This window comes from Aplidium turbinatum, chromosome 10 (assembly GCF_918807975.1).
Source record: "Aplidium turbinatum chromosome 10, kaAplTurb1.1, whole genome shotgun sequence".
NCBI classification, from domain to species: Eukaryota; Metazoa; Chordata; class Ascidiacea; order Aplousobranchia; family Polyclinidae; genus Aplidium; species Aplidium turbinatum.
The window spans coordinates 15,158,906-15,176,437 of NC_137481.1; the positions used below are offsets into that span (position 1 = coordinate 15,158,906).

The 17,532-nt window shown below is 37.4% G+C and overlaps 1 protein-coding gene across 1 annotated transcript in view; it reads right to left on the reverse strand.

The window, feature by feature from the left end:
- Positions 1-2,533: 2,533 nt before the first annotated feature.
- LOC145778993 (sushi, von Willebrand factor type A, EGF and pentraxin domain-containing protein 1-like) overlaps positions 2,534-17,532 on the reverse strand; it is a 108,905-nt gene continuing 93,906 nt past the window's right edge. Inside the window, exons 90-111 of the mRNA XM_082590574.1 lie at positions 16,870-17,043; positions 16,244-16,350; positions 15,712-15,921; positions 15,284-15,395; positions 14,624-14,852; positions 14,263-14,375; positions 13,680-13,786; positions 13,095-13,301; positions 12,526-12,640; positions 11,414-11,645; positions 10,995-11,122; positions 10,176-10,346; positions 9,799-9,908; positions 8,823-9,014; positions 8,303-8,424; positions 7,865-7,986; positions 7,580-7,706; positions 6,389-6,555; positions 6,013-6,176; positions 5,475-5,616; positions 4,822-5,013; positions 2,534-2,984 (exon numbers count right to left, since the gene is read on the reverse strand). Coding sequence (XP_082446700.1) covers positions 2,866-2,984; positions 4,822-5,013; positions 5,475-5,616; positions 6,013-6,176; positions 6,389-6,555; positions 7,580-7,706; positions 7,865-7,986; positions 8,303-8,424; positions 8,823-9,014; positions 9,799-9,908; positions 10,176-10,346; positions 10,995-11,122; positions 11,414-11,645; positions 12,526-12,640; positions 13,095-13,301; positions 13,680-13,786; positions 14,263-14,375; positions 14,624-14,852; positions 15,284-15,395; positions 15,712-15,921; positions 16,244-16,350; positions 16,870-17,043 — 3,362 coding nt within the window. The 3' untranslated portion in view covers positions 2,534-2,865. The remainder of the gene's footprint in view (positions 2,985-4,821; positions 5,014-5,474; positions 5,617-6,012; positions 6,177-6,388; positions 6,556-7,579; positions 7,707-7,864; positions 7,987-8,302; positions 8,425-8,822; positions 9,015-9,798; positions 9,909-10,175; positions 10,347-10,994; positions 11,123-11,413; positions 11,646-12,525; positions 12,641-13,094; positions 13,302-13,679; positions 13,787-14,262; positions 14,376-14,623; positions 14,853-15,283; positions 15,396-15,711; positions 15,922-16,243; positions 16,351-16,869; positions 17,044-17,532) is intronic.

The window sequence follows — 17,532 nt, forward strand, 5'->3', positions numbered from 1 at the left end:
TTGCTTTCTTATTAGCCTACATGGCCGAGAAATTTATATTGTCTGGTTTTCATACTTTTTAACAGAGATCTGGTTTGGTTCACTTGGTGTAAAATTTCTTTATTTGTTTTCTTTGCCAGCCATGAAATGCGTTGCATTCTACGGAAGCCCCACATTTCAAAAGCATTAATTTTTTCAGCCATTTTTGTTGAGATATTCCAGGTTTCAGAGTTGTAATGAAAAACAGCATAAATAAGTTATAGCATTTTAAAGCTCTAAACCTTGTCTTAATGGAAATGTTTTTATTGCAAAGAATTGGTCTCAGTAGGCTACTAATCTATAATGTTCATATTTGATCTGAGGTGTGCCGTGTGCGTCGTACGTAGAAACAAACGTTCGACATTACTATTCTTGCTGCAGGTTAATTTACTTGTTGAAGTTGAACCATAGGCATACGAAGCCGAGCAACGTTATCAAGTTTAACTTTAACATATTAAAGATTATTTAAGAAAAAAATTTATTTAAGAAAAAAAAAAAGTAGTATGTATGCATTTTTCTTATTTAATCGTATCCTTGCTTTTGATTACTTTTTTGTAAATTCGTACAGTCACACTGAGCCGGTTTCCTGTAACTTTTGAATTGCTGGTCTTTTATGAAATCATATTTCATTTTTTTAAAGATGCCTTTGAAGACTCTCAAAGCAAACGTTCAGGAAACTTGTTACCTTTTGAATTTCTTTTTTGTGTAGCCTAATTAAGTTTAAATCGCCCTTGCACTTGCAAGTGTCAATTGTAATTGTAGGACTATTATCACAAAAAACATTTTATTTTTTCTATCTCTCTTCTAGGTTTGGTGGCTGTACAATTTTAAGATAGTGGTAGTTTATCTAGTACTGTTTTATCGATGTATATTTTAAACTTTTGGGTTTTGCCATCTTTCCCTTTTGTTGGTGTCAAATTCGTATATTTACTTTGTCGTTCTGTACATATCTGCGCCAGCAGCAAAAAATAAAATTGATTGATTATTATATTTACAAAAAACTACGCAACAATTAATTATCGAACGTTTTCGACATAACAAGATGTCCTCTTCAGGAATAATATACATACAACTTAACTAGTTGTAATTATATAAGTTGTACAATTAAGTTGTATGTAGCCTATAGGCCTATTATTCCTACTATAACTTATAGCCTATTACCGTCTCTGACTAGGCTACTGTTAGCAGCGAAAGTGTTACATGACCAAATGCGCATAAAGTTAATCAAAAAAAGACATCTTTTTAAATAACAAACTTTTCTACAGCTTACAAGTTTGTTGGGTAGGCGGTTGCATATAGCCTAACCTAGCCTACAAAAACATTTTGGGGGGCAATTGCCACTTCTGACAATTCCCCTGGTCATGCTAATTCCGGTTTGGTTATAAATAAAAAAGCGACACAAATTACAGTTTCCAAAGAACGAACATGTTGAATCAAGATAACACATCATCAACAGTTTACTTTTTCAGATGAATCAAGGAAAAACGGCTGTAGGCTATTTAACAAATCAGGCGAGCTATAGGCCTAGTGTACTGCACAATACAAAATTCTAATCGAAAACAACTCTTCCTGATTAACGTCTTTTTAGCTGCATTTTTTTTACAAAGGGGGCGATTGCTTCCCCCCAGCTGGTTACGCCACCGTGTTAGTGAACACTTGCACAATTAATCAAAAAGACTGAGAAACAATAACATTGTGGCAGCATGCAGATTAGTTCTAAGCTTGACGTAGCCTAAGCCTAGAGACTACGATTCTTTTGAACGCAATCGTTTGATTATCAAAGCTTTGATCGACAACATTGGAAGCAGAATGGTGGACACCAGCAATGAAAATTCAGTTGAGAAGGACCGGAGCGATATTCCGGACGTCTGCACTACCTGAATGAAAATTCTGTCAGCTTGGAAATTGTTGTACCGTACCGGTAGCTTATCTGAGTTATGGCCTGCTACAATCGCAGTTGATAGCTCTTCCTCGATAGCTCAGTTGGTTAGCACGTGACTTCGTGAACGAAAAAGCTTCAAGATCAAGCGGCACTGGTTCGACTCTCGGGGTGTGAGCAACGCACGTTAAGGACTGCTCTCCATTCAGCGGCATCTAATGGATAGAATAATTCCCTAGCAACAACACTTCAACAATTGGAAACTCCACTCTGTCAATCTCGTTGACCGGGCCTGCGTTAGTGGTTCAAAGCCTCTACAATAATTAGTCTACATGTATGCAAAACTGCCAGGATTAAGCTCTCAAAAAAGCTTTCCCAGTCCAAGGAAAAAGTTTCAATCAATTAATCAGTTTCACAGCAAGGGGAGCAGAGACAACGACAGCAAACGTATTTTTGTTTCTGATCATTGCAAACTGTTTTAATATAATTCTAAAACAAAACTTTGTCACTAAACTTTTCATCAAATCTTCCTATGACTCTACCGTCTACCGATGATCCAATAGGATGCGTAATGTGACAAAACTGTTTTAATACTGCTTTGCTGCTGCTCACTACTGTTACTGCAGCCTACTGGTTGCTGTTTCAATAAAAATGTTTAATAAAAAGAAAATCAATATTTACAAGCAATGGGTAGTCAAGTCATATCCGGTCCGTCATCAAAGAAGGCGAGAATGAAAACAATACAAAAATATAAAACAAGCGCACATGAAGTTCAGATGAACTCTTAACATTGGTTATCTTCATCGAACGTTTGTTGCATTACAACGTTTACATCTCATAAAACTTGGCTGGTTGGGCAGCAACAGGTTCCATTGATGCAACTAACCCCTGTACTGCCAAGCAATAAAAAAATTCCCTGCGAAAGTTTGAGCAAACTTGTGAACACATAATCGTATGCATCTCGCCTTTTACCACAGGTCAGTGAAATAGCTTTGGGAGCAATCGTTGCCATAGTAACCGTAGGGACAATTGCATTGGTTGGGAGCAATACAGATGCCGCCATTCTCGCAAGACGCGTGGCATTCAGCTGAAACAAGAAAGTGCAGTATACCATAATGTTCTCTTTTAAGAAAATTTGTCCTCTATTATCAAGAAAAATGAATTGTCCTCCAATGACACTCGAAAATGCTCAAATGTCCTCTTTTTTGTAACTTATTTTGAATTTTCTTGCTTATATTTTCAGCAGGTTTTATTTCTATGTGACTTTTCGGCGACGGTATGCAACCTACTTGGTTTCCAAAAATTTACTGTAATCTAGCAATGCAACTTTCTGATTACTAGATTTTTCAAAAAATTGGCGTAAGCTACTACCTAGTTAAAAGATTATTGTAAAGAATTTTAGACATTCATCGTAACATAATAAACGCCATTGTTTTGCGGTGAAGTGAGCACTGACTACTGAGCCTAGGCCTAATGGTGGCTAGTGGTGAGAACACAGCTGTGAACACTGTAGGGCAGTAATGGCTTCCATTTGCGAGGAAAGTTCCTAATTCGAGGAAATCTGATCAACAAACTCATGAAAAAGGAAATTTGTGAAAACAAAAAAATGAGTAGGCTAAATCATGAGGAAATAAGACATTAGTTTGGATGGTCATTTTATTTTTGTTTGGATGCGAAATGTAGCCTACATTAAAAAATGCCACTTAAACACAAAAAATTGCAGCGGATTTCTCACTTAACGAAAAAGTTAGTATTTTACTCAGATCTATTTTATGTTGAGTCAACGCTTGTAGACGTTGCTGATTCCCATCTTAACAGTAGCCTACGGCTAGTTTGTTAAGTGAAGTGAATCGAGAAAAAATGTCAAGAGCTCGATGCTTAACATAGACAGCCTATCTTCATGCAAAAAGAAACCGTAGCATAAAAACAGATGCAAATGTAGAACTTCGCCACGATAGCTCAGTTGGTTAGCGCGTAACTTCGTGAACAAAAAAGATTCAAGATCAAGCGGCGTTGGTTCGAGTCTCGTGGTGTGCGCTTGAGCAAACGCATTCTAAGGACTGCTCTCCATTCAGCGGCACCTAATGAATGGAATAATACCCGCCAACAACACTTCAAATATCGGAAACTTCACTCTGTCAATCTCAGTGACCGGGCCTGCGTCAAAAGCCTCTGCAAGTAGGCTATGCGAAACTAAGTTACCAGGAAAAACCTATCAAGGTTTTGTCAGTCCGAGGATAAAGATTCAAAACCAACCAACTTATTTTATCTATGATGCAGACAATGGTGCAAAAAAAACAGCCTTGGAGTTGAAGTCAGTTTTTGCATTTTACGGCTGTGTACGTTGTTGTTGTGTAGGCTACAATTTCAATCATGTTTCGTTCAAGCCATTTTATAATTTAGTATCTGACCCTACCTTACTATAACGTTAAGGGAACTGCAAAATATCTATGGGCTAAATCTGACAAATATATTTGTCTTATATTTTCCGTCTGTTTTTTTGCTGTAACTTCTTCTGCATAGGCCTATAATTGTCTCAAACATTCTATTTGAAAAAGATAGGCTACTGAGAAGCTGCCTTTGGGGCAGCGAAATCTTTATAAATGAATTATACAAGTTTCAAAACCTGGTCAATACTATTTAGCCTACTTGCTATGTTTAATAGTTCGGTAATTGCATCCTAACTAAGGATCCTTCTGTGAGTTTGCAGTCTCAATAGCATCGAGAAACCGGAATAGAAATTGACAGACAGCATCGTATACGTCATCAATGACAAAGTCAAGTCTGGCTAACTACTTTTTGGTTTGCAAAATTTTGCATTTACTGTATATTAGGTGAAGTTATCGTTTTAGTGACGCTGAATCATTACAAAAGTTATATGTTTTGTTAGTTTTAAGATTTGGAAAATTTTCAATTTATTTCACCTGTTTGGCATCTTGAACCGGTCCACCCTGCAGAACATTTGCACTGGAATGGAGAAGTGCAATAGCCACCGTTGAGACAAGGAAGAGAACATGTCGGTCGGTTGCATCGCGACCCAGTCCAACCATTTCTGCAAGAACACGAACCTCTACCGCTGCACGTTCCACTGTTCAAGCAACGATGCTTGCATCTCGCTGTAAACAACAACATAGACAACTACGTTATTTTATTGTTTGTATCCGGACCAATCGACTCAAATACGACACAACAGCTAGGCAGCGAAAGACAAAGCATGACAATGTTAATGCAGCATCTGAACGAATAGGTCATGTTCTTGCAGAATGCAGTCCCAAAATAAACAATTCTTCACAGCAGACTGGATGACCAAATGGTATTTCGCTGCTCCTGATCTTTCGCATTTACTGATCAGATTGAATTGTAGACCTACAACATTAGGCGTACCGTTTATATGTTTGTAAATTGTATGTTAGTATGATGTAAGCTTATTATGTACCTATCAGTTAATATTTAGAAAGAATCAGGGCTAGTGAGCAGTCTGTATCTCTAGGAGTAATTGTTGTAATGCAGTTGTTAAGATTGTATGCTGAACAAGTCCAAGCTGAAAAATGGTAAAAATGATGTTTGTTGCACTCACGTAAACACTCTGGTACACCAGTCCAACTTCCATCAACACAATGCACAGTTAGGTCGCCACGAGGACGATAGCCACTCTTACAACAAAATGTTAACACGCTGCCTGGTTCATAATAATCTTCCAATTCCGCGTCGTTCACGAGCTGAAGTTTAAATCGTCATGTTAAAATTCAGCTAAGTCTGCCTATTGAAAGCGAATATTGCTTTCAATGGTGGTTGGTTGATTTGATCCTTAGTCTCGGACTGAGAAAGCCTTTGGATGATTATTCATTCGCATACTTGTAAAGGTTTAAACCACTGACGCAGGTTTGTAAATCAATGTCTTAATTTAAACAAAACTTGGATACTGCGTGAACGAGAGCGTCTGTCCAATGCTCGAAAGGATGTGAGAGCACGTGGCTGCGTCTTTGCAAAACGGAAAAGTGATTTTCGTTCACTTTTGTCCACTTTATCTAAATCACCAATCTTAAAGATAGAAGTAGGCCTCCTACCTATAACCATAGCAGGTCTACCTATATATTTTAGTCGTACTATATTACCTTTACTTTTTTTCCTCTAACAATTGGCCTTCCACAAGGCAATGGTTGCTGAGGGAAGCCGTATACGAAGTCAGAAGCAGGTTGACCGAAATAATCTTCGGGTCCGCAAACAGGGAGCTCTCCAGACCATTCCCCATCATCTTGGCAGACTCTCTGTTCGTTGCCTATGAGACACAGAATATTATAACATTGCCTACAAAGAATATGAGGGCTCCTGAAAAGTTGCTCATTTTTATTTTTTAATGCTATACTATAGCTTAAATCTACCTTATCCATCTTGTATTAGAAGCTTTTATTGTTTTGGTTTTAGTTACGCTCAGGTGAAGGCCGAGGGGTCGTTTAAATGTTTCATTAAATTTGCAAAAGTGCTCCGTACCGTACTCCAGCTTGAAACCTTCTTCGCATGTAATGTTCACTGTTTCCTGATATGTGGACGCCCCGTCTGGTTTTACTATTCCATCTTCCACAAATGGATGCAGGCCGCAATTTACAGGTACGCATCTTGGAGGAGAACCATCAAACAAACCGGATGTGCCACACGTTCTGAAAAAATGCGTTTGTGAAAAAGAAACCAACAGAACATTTTGGCGTAATGTTGTACCATAGGCTACGTTGTTCATTGTTGAAGTATTATTAAAAAAAACTAAGAAAAACGTAGAAAATATAAATAAATAAGATACAATAGTATAGGCTACACCATGGCCACCTGGAGATGCGGCCTGACTTGTCACATTTTGCAGATTTTGATTACAGCTACTGCTAGTGTTTGACTGACATTTTCTGAGATGTCTTTACTTTTTGCTGTCTCTTATGGATATAAAAGCTTTTTATTGCCTTGGAAAAGCAATGGAAAATGAGAAAAATTAGTTGAAAAACGCTCAATCAGACTGTTATTGAAAAATTAACAGTCTGACTAAAACCTTCGAAATCAAATTGTTTTTGTTTTTCAACATCTAATGGTGTTAAAACCTATTGTGCCATCTGGGGAAAACAGTAAAGAAGGCGAAAAAATATAATTTAAAGAAAATTTTATTTGAACAGTCGCCCAAAGTTGGCAAAATCTGGAAATTTCTGCAAAATGTGACAAATCAGGCCGTAGGCTATCTTTAGGGAGCTATGGCTACACTAACTGCAACTGCAAAAATCGACCAAGGAAAATTGTACCTCTACGTTGCACTTCTATGAAGAATGTATCTGATCACGATCAAGTCCAAGAGTTTTTATATCAAGTAAAACGGTAACATAACAACAATGGCGAATTCACAGTACAATCTACTTCAAAGTTGCAGTAGATTGCAAGAAACAGCGAGTGCATACATTCAAATTATTTAGTGTTGGAAGAACCAGTAAAACATGCTGAGATGACATCAGCACACGTTTAATCTTTGTACGTAGGCTATCTTTCAAAACTTTCAACAATTGATATAAAGTAGACCTTACTTGTGATTTTTTTAATTTTATTGCCACGAAGTATTGACCCGTCTCAGCATGTTACACTTTCACATACGTTCAACACTTTATAGATTACCGTACAACATTGTAAAGTTTGGCCACAAAGTCATCCTACCTTGAAGCATTTCCTTCCAGTAAGTAACCTTTGTCGCACGTAATTTCTACAGCGGAACCGTAAAACACAGTTTCTGCGGTCGACAACGCGCCTTGTTTGATCGCTGGATGATCACCGCAGTCAATCACTAAAAATAAAATAGTTAAATTAAAGCTTTACAACCTCATGATTAACATTACGTTGAGTCCTACACAACCCTCTCCCCTGTAGGTCAACCAAACCAGGCATTGGCGAATGATAAAACATCAGTTACTGTAAGCTTGCGTAGCCTATATGTGCTCTTACGCTTGCACAATGGAGAGGTACCACTCCAAGATCCCGTATCTTTGCATCGCCTGGTGGCAGATTCTGGTGGTTCCAAGCGATACCCGGTGTTGCATTTGTAATGAGCAGTGCTGTCTAAAGTCCTGAAAAGAATTGCTTGTTAATCGCAGGATAATGCTTATACAAAGTAAAGGTTAAATATTGATAAAATAAAGCTATGTCTTTGGTGCTTTTCCCATTGAGCTTTGTTTACATCAGTCACAAACCAGTTTGACTGCAACAACAACAATCATATAAATCTATTAGAAAATGTGTTTTTAGAAAACTTTCAGGAGGAAAAATGTGAACTACATTGAGTAAAAAACACTTTACCAAACCCGACAAGACAGCACAATAACCATGCAAAAACACTACAAGAGACGTTTAGTGTAGCCGAAAAAACTACAAACTAGTAGTTACGTGGTAGATACGCTGATGGCTCCATTGATGAAGCGAGGCAGCTGACCACAATCAACAGGCTGACAGTATGGAGTATGTCCTGTCCATGTTCCGTCAGTTAAGCAGAATCGTTTTGAAATACCCTAGTTGATACATGACGTCACGGCATAAGATTATTACTTCTACAGTACATATCGTATACGGTAAAGAACTCAAATTCGTATGAAGAGCATACAACAGTAATCGATAGAAATAGAATGAATTCATTTAAACGTATATGTAAATAAGTTTTTGAGTCGGTTATACGCAAATGATATAATTTATGTACGTTTTAATTTTCATAAGGCTTGAACCACTTTCCTCCGTTTATTGGCCCCCTGGTATATCCCGCGCCACAGCTGATCCTTTTATGTCGGTCTCAGGTAGGCTATGCTAATTGCAAAACATAAACTGAAATAATTGCTATATTTTTTACATTCCCAAAGACAAAATATTTCCAACCGAAAAAAAACAACTCACAATCAACTTTATAAATTCTTACCAGTAAAATATAACCATGGTCACATCTGTACATGACCGAAGTTGGGTAGGTGAGAACAACTAATTCAAGATTGGTATCGTTGGCTATATCTTCTTGGAATTCAAGTCGACCAGACGTTAAAGGTAAAAGAGGCTCACAATCTATTCCTGTGCATTTGATGCTGGCAGGGTCTTGTGACCATTGCCCTGTATGCTAAAATAGTACAAAAGAACAAATTAGTTGCTTAGCATTAGTTTTGATGGTAAGATTCAGCCTACAGCCACACAGGTCAACAGTCTTGACATTTAGAAAGCTTCATTCAACTACAGTATTGACGAACAAAAGGGCGAAGTGCTTACACACTGCTTCTACCATGCAAACACGGTTCATCTGGCCTGGTTTTAAATATAAACTGTTTCTAATAAACGCCATGTTGTCCTTTTACATAATTGCAACGTTGCCAGACGGTGAAACGATGGAAAAAAACACTTTGTGTTTGCACAAAGTTCTCATCCTGTCTGGGAGAGGGGTCTTGTGCGTATTTAAAAATAAATGAAAATTAAAACTATTGCTGTAGACTCAGCACGCAAAAGTTGCTATTTATTTTGTAATTATATATATCTATATAATAATATTACTAAATCAAATGTAGTTATTACTATCTGAAGCCTTTACAAATTGTTTCACCTAACGGATCATCATAAGACCTTCTGATGATCCGTTAGGTGAAACAATTTCTAAAGGCTTCAGATAGTAATAACTACATTTGATTTAATTCGCTCTGCTTTGCCTTTTTGCTTGGCATTGAGCACTTTTTGTAGTATTAATAGTTTTCATTGTTTTAATAATATTGCTATATTATTATACTATTCTATTTCAACAAGAACCTTCTAATGATCCCCCGTTTAGGGTGAAACAGACTGTAGAGGTTTTATAAGGTAATAACCATATTTCATATTATATAATGTCACACCTTCTGAAAAGTTATGGCACCTACCATGCAAGTGAGTGAAGCTTCGGTTTGTTTGTCTGATTTAATTTCGTATCCAGCGTCGCAAACTATTTTCATTTCGTTTCCATACGATCTTCCGGCACCTGATATTGTTCCTATAAAAGATTGAAGATCTTATTACTTGATGAAAAGAACTGAAAGAGTTCAAGTGATTCCACATTACCAAAAGTGAACATATGAAAGTAAGATTCAAGAAATGTTATGTGAAAAATGATTGCGTTATAAATTTTCCTCATCGCCAGACAATCAATGCGTTGAAACGACCTGGGCATCAACAAACCGGCAAGATTAAACAGCTATTCGCCACTGGTATTGTATCGACTGCCGATATCCATCAAAAGCTTTATATTATTTGCCCTTACCATGCTTCGGTTTTTGAAGGTCGGGACAAACAACAGGTTCGCAATCGATTGTGCTTTCTTCAAAGTACCCGTCAGGACCGCACACTATGACGTTGCTTGCGCTTTGCAAAATATGACCAACCGCGCATTCGTAAGCAACAACAGTTCCGTATGTGTACTCAATGGAATCGTCTGAAAGCCAGAGTTTCTACGTCATCAGCAAACAAAAGCAGCATTTTTTATTGTTTTACTAAGAATTTCATTCCACAAAGTGACTATAGTAAAAAAAAAATGATAGATCCAATAATTTCATATTTGATTTTAGATTGATTTATCAAATTAGAGCTCATGTTGGCTGAAAGCAAAGTTATGAAATTAATTGAATAAAGACGAAATTATTGCGGAGCAAATAAAATAGCAAAAACTAATGAAATGTTCTTATCTTGTCAGTTCAAAGAATATTTAAAATAACAGGGCTTCGTTTGTAATGCCGAAACAAAATTTTTCAATGAATACTGTATTTCCATTTTCTATGATATCAGTCTGCATCTAAAATATTAGCAGACTTAAACCGTGGTTATTTCTAAGTTTGAAACAAGCTTTTTTGCTGTCTCGTGTCTCCATTTTAACTTGTAGAAAGTATTATACTGTATATTTAAAGCTTTAATGCAAATAAACTTTGATGGAGAACTGACTAATGACTAGGCTATGTTGTACAATGATCGTATAAACCTACGCAACGCTACAACAGGGTTCCACAGAAAAATTAAATCAACATTTGAAGACGGACAAAAGAGCGACCCACAATGGTCCTAGAGGTAAGGAGACCCGTGTTCTTACCGTCCATAGGTATCGCTCTCGCAACCGTAGGTGCCGGACCACAAACCAGCGGTTCGCAAGTTGGTTCAGCTTCGCTCCACTCACCAGAAGATAGACATTCAAAGACGTCAATTCCTTTGAGAAGAAACCTTTTGAAGTAACAGGAGGAAAGTTATTCTTGAATTCCATGATTAGCTTTCTAGACAACCACTTTATCTGGTTCAGATCTTTACCAGATCTGGTACGCATCTGACCAGATATGGAATAGATAAAGTGGTTGTCTGCGTAGGTAGGCTGCTGCTGGTAGCTTGTAACAGTTGCGGCATTGCACTTTTCACGTTCAAATTTGAAAAATTATCACATTTACAATTGCAAAGTCACGAAAAACTGTTAACTAAAATATTCGACTAATAAGATTGTCTTTAAAATTGTCGCCTTACCCTTGGTCACAACGAGCGCTCGCTACATCCCCAAATACTGGGTTAGCTGTCGGAGTGATAATCCTTCCGTGTGCCAACGCTGGGGGTGCAGGGCAAGGTTTGGGGGAGCAGGCAACGATATGATTACTGTAACTGCTGTTTTCATTGCAAATACGGAAGTTTCCAGCACTGGAGAGAACGTATCCATCAATGCATTCATAGACAGCTTTTCTTCCGAAAGTGTGTCTTTCCGCTAAAAAATGTTATATGTACGATACCACGAAACGGTTAAATCATGTTTTTATTAACTAAACATTAAGTAAAATATGTTTTTAAACTATATTACCAAAAACACCCAACACTAATAACAACTAGCACATGTAGCCTAATACTTAACCCTTTGAAGGTTGGGGGGGCTGTCAATTCAACTTTTTTGCACCAACGGTTGTATTTCTAAAACCACTGAAGCTGCGAAAACGAGATTTCTTGACTTTTCCTAACTTTTATTCACCTCTACTGAGCTGAAATTTTGAGCGAATAAAGGTAATAAATTGAGAGATATAAGGCATTTCTCAGCACATCCCCTGAAATATTTCATATTCTATTGTTCAAAATTTTCCCACCAACTGGATGAAAGCAATTAATTTGGCCCATGTTTCGTTAATCCTAACTGTTTCACAGCGTGAAGGGAATTGGCTGTATGTAAAATTATGTAAAAAAATTTTAATCACAACATTGCAATGCATGTTTTTCATTACTCTACCAAAAAATAATGTGTAAACTTACGCCACAAGTACAGTCATAAGTCACCTCAACATTTCAACGCATATGAGCAGTTCTAAAATTCACATAGTTTTAATTTTTGGATATGCTCAGCGTGAACAATTTTACAAAGTGAATCGCAAATTTTGAAACCGTGCCTTAAAAAATAACAGAGATATCACTTCTAAAGCATAAGAAGAATCGATAGCCCCCCCCCCCCAAACTGAGCAAGACTCCAGGAGCCCAACCTTCTAACGGTTAAAACTAGGAGGTGGTAATGCTAACACCACAAACACCATGAATAATAAGCAGCCTTCACATCTTGCATCTTTGTGAAGTAAGTCGTGTAACTATGTTCATAGTGGACCAACTTATCAGTATGGCGTTGGGAACGTTCACCGGCTCATGGCATTCGACGGGTTCACAGCTCGGTGGCCTATCGCTCCACATCTTATCAGCTTCGCATCTGATAGAAGCAGATCCCTGCTTGAAGAGACGCATTATTATAAAGACAGTTTATGTCAAAGCGAACGAATGGCATCACCTTGACACAGGCTTTCTATAGTTACATATACTACAGTGAAGACTGAAGAGCACACTTTAAAACTTCACAAAGACATTACAATAACATCGAACTATGTTAACTACAGACTACAGTTAGCCTTGTTGTTACTTGCTATCTCCAACGTCGTCTTTGTAATGTATTTGATATCTCTTTATCATTTGTTTACAGATACGATGCGATTTTTAAACGTCTATTTTAGTAGCTCAGATGTTGATCAGAATCAAATCCACTACTGCAATCTGCAGCACTGCACTGCAGTTTAAACTTAAATCGCCTTGAAATGCATGCGATGTAATCGGTGTTATATTTTTTTAAAACTAGACCTACAAGGAATCTATTGAAAGGAATGTCCAGCTTTGTAGTTAACAAACTCACTGTCAATGTATAACCAGCATCACAAGTGAAGGACAATCGTGTTTCAAAGGTGTGTGAGTTTCCTTGAAAGTGACCAGATGGAAGCTCATCTGTCCCGTGTCTAGGCGGGATAACAGTAATTGCACCGTTGCTTATTCCTGATATGTATTCGCAAACTATAGGATTGCACTTGGCGTCAGAAATGTTTGAAGACCAGCTTCTATTTGCCTGAACACAAAGTAAAAAAAAGAAAATGTAAGGAACAAATACAAGCGCAAAAGTAAGTTAAAAATTGGGAAAAATCATCTAACATGTTTTCCAAGAACTCAACTTTACAACCGTATTTTGTACATCAAAAATAAACATATTAATCTGAAAGAATCTACAAACTCCAAATACAACATTTATTAAATAAACATTTGATTTTAAAATTGATCAAAGTTTAATTCTAAAAGCTTTGCAGTTCAAATTTGTAGCACTTCTCTCATCTTTGTAAAAGGAATGCATAAACAGCTCTACTACTTATTTTACAAAATATTGGGCCTACTAGCCTACTTATTTTACGGACAAACTATTTCTGCTTTTAATGATTATGTGGCAATAAACCTGGCAAGTAAACGATATCTTGTTCTCTTCGTTATCCAACTGAAAGCCAGAGTTGCAATGAAGAACACCCTTATCTTGGAAGGAAGATCCATCCAGCAAGGCGTAAGCTTTCAATGCAAACGTATGATGGTTACTGATGCATTATTATCCGTTGGTGGAGCACTGCTACATATTTAATAATTCAATGCAATAAAAGCGTTAAAATGTTGTAAATATTTGAAAAAGCCCTAAAGTCAGAGGTACTGAAAACGTCTTGTGTCCGTCGAAAAGAACTTGACAACGAGCTTTGAATGCAGGTTTAAACACGGTCTTACGCTGTCACAGCATGCAAAGTGGGCCTAAGAAAGCGAGAGTCTTAATTGAGAATCAATATAGTGATGTGAAAGATGAAGCAGTCGAATAAAAATTAATGGTTGACGATGAGATCAAAATAAACTGCACTACATCTCAGGAAACAAAATCCATTCTGTATACATCGATTCAACGTCTGCAACGTCGATTCAATTGATTTGAAATGGACACATTTTGCTAGCTGAGATGATGTACATCCAGCGCAGCCAAGTCATCATTAGCTGACTCTTACAGTGATGAATATTAGGAAGAGGATTGCATTGAACAGGTGAACACATGGGAGGGGCTGAGGTCCATTTTCCCGAGCTTCCGCATCGTATCATCTCATTGCCTTCAATCTCGTAGCTGAAGAAAAACAAAGCCATATTAAAGTGATTCCATGAGTCGATGTTGATCCTTATTTTTGTTCATATAAAAAAAAAGGGAACAGTTTGAGAAAACGCTCGCACGTAAGTTGATATCATGTAAACTACAAATGTTTGGTTAGGGAGACAAAAAGTTGGACACACTTTAGAGAACACAATTTACCAACTGACACAATAAACAGACCAACCAAACATCCAACTGAATACAAGCCAATCAGTGAATCATACCCTTCAGCACATTGATAGGACACAACTTCATTGTAGACGGCAGATGTGGATGAAGGAGTGCCATGCTCCACAGCAGGGGCATCTGGGCATGGAATAGGTTCACATACAATCGGGTTGTCGTCGAAGAATCCATCAGCTTGACATGTCCGTGTCATCCTAGTGTCACTGTTGCTGATGTGGCCAGTGACGCAGCTGTAAGATGCACGCATTCCAAAGGTGTAGTTAATATCTGTAACAAAGGTAAACGTAAATCTAATGGTATAGAATTAATCGCTGAAATTATAACGGTATGAACAGCAACAACTTTGAGGAATCAAATTTCCTTGTAAAATCCTGACAACATACTGTAATTACATTGCAATTGATTCGACAGCTTAAGCAGGTTACTCGGTGCATCAGACATTGACAATTATTTAAGAAGGAATTCATTTAACCTGATAGCTAAAGAGGAATACCGGAGGTTCTGATAGCAATGTTTTTTTTTTCTGACGTTTTGTGACAGAGCATGACAAAATTGTTCAATATGTTTGCAATCCAACTTAACGTGAAACAATTTCTTGAAAGCAAAACATTTGCAGCCATGCGTTAAACAGCAACCCAATAAACAATCTGCGAATGTCATCCACTGTTGGTGTTGACATTTGTATACGATAAGTTCACCTGCAGTTCTGGCATTGGCAATATTGGGAGGTTTCCCACAATTCACTGGTAAACACGAGGGCGTTGGGTGGTCCCAGATACCATCAGATAAACATGAAATATCTGAACTTCCCTGAAAGTTTGGAAAAGCTAAATGCCATGAAACTTTTTATGTTATACATTGCCATGTGAAGCATTGAGAGTGTAGTGTATGAATTTAGAAATGTGATAGCCTACTTTTTCAAAACATAGCGACTTTAGTCAAAACCAGATTATACACTATACAGAAGCATAATTGGAATTATTCGAACAGTGGTGTAAGATCTGCTCTGTAGCTCGTGGTTTCTATGTTAAAAGCAAGAAAAGCTTGAGATAAAGTGGCCAGTAATCATCACCCCATCTACAGATTTGAAAATTCAAAGTTAAAACGCACTTTAAGATATACTCACGTTAATGTAGTAGCCGCTGTCACAAGTGTACGAGACAATATGCCCGAAATGTAAGTGAAGAGATGTTTTCCTTGGCTCACTATTTCCGTTGATGTTTGTGAAATCTGGACCTTCTACATCTATATCACTGTGCGAAACCACCGGCAAGGGATCACATGATACCGGGTCACACGTGATTTCTGATAGATCACGTGACCAAAGTTGACTCGCCTGTGTATAAATTCGCAATGTTCCTTATTTCTCTTAAGCGCTCATGAGCCTCCATACAGTACACATTGGAGCATTGATCTTCCATTTCAGTAAAAGAGTATGGAGTTAACAGAGGTATTATGGCACTGCTCTTGATTACGGCAAAATAATTTAGCTTTGATAAAAAAATAGGGTCACTTGTATACGGTGATGAACAAACTCATGATTCTTTATATTTCGGAGGTTTGTAAATTCCAAACCACTTAAAATCCCGTATTGATGTAAAAATTTGCTCATATCCTTCCTGTTGTATTCAAATGCACTACTTGGAGATAAGTACTACCTGGCATATGAAGTTAATTTCGTCTTCTCCAGTGCTGAGTTGATATCCGTTGTCGCACATTAGCTTACCCTCACTCAAGTATGCAATTCCATTGTTTGTGATAACGGCTGTTTATGAAACGCAGTTAAGAAATATATCCGAACGACAGATTATGAACCGTTGGTAGACTACAATTTTCACAGCCAATAGTAGGCTACTACTATGCTTGGTCTTCATAAATAGGCTACAACATACGGCACAATTAAAGCGTTAGCATAACTGTATATCTAGTTCTTTGATCACAAAAACTGAATTGTCTTCATAATGTTTCAAAAAAATTTCAAGAAATCAATAAAAAATCAACCAGGTTTGGTAACTACAAAAATTTATTGGTAGAGCTTTCGCCGCCGTAAAGGCGGCTTCATCAGTACTCTTGATTACAAATAGAATCATACGTTTTATATATAAGAATCATACTTATAAAGAATCATACGTTTTTTACATACGTTATTACTTATACGTTTGGTTGAATCCTTTTACATGGATCCTACAATTATTTATGATTAGCAATTCCCAAAACACCGAGAAGCCAGAACTGAGGTTAAGAGTCTGCAGAAACCTTTTATTACTATTGTAAAGAAACTTACCATTTAAAATAGGAGAATGCTCAAGACAAGTTATAGGCTGGCAAATTACATCGCCCCCGCTGAACGCACCGCTGGCTTCACAGAAATGCGTCTCACCGTTGATTGGAGGAAACTCGTAGCCTTCATTGCATTCATATATTGCTTCCATTTTAAAAGTGTATACCTCTTGTTCGTCTGTTTTAAGGTCATAATCATATATTTTACCGAAAGTTGGCAAAAAAATTTGTTATTGCAACAGTGATAGATAGAAAGGCGGCTAGATGTACCTGTCATGCCAAAGTCATCATTCGACAATAAAATAAAATAAACAACCACACAGCACATGGCGTTGTCAACGAGTATAGCTCCAATAGAAGTATTTTTCGATATAGGTCTAGCAGATCATTTACTAACAAGTCCTGCATTGCGCTTTGGTCTATATCAAGCTAAATCAGAAACGGTATACAGTAGGTCTGAGCTAAGATTAAAAAATTTTAACATGGCAGCCCTACATACGTAAGTTTTATATCTGCTTGAAATTAAATGAATGGTGTTCCATGCAGATAAATTGTCATGTCGTAAGTATTCAAAGAGTAGGAATGAGCTTTCCAGGTCTTTCCAACATGTATTGTAGGCTACTAAGGTGCTGTATCCTACTAAGTCACAGCAGATATTATTTATTGA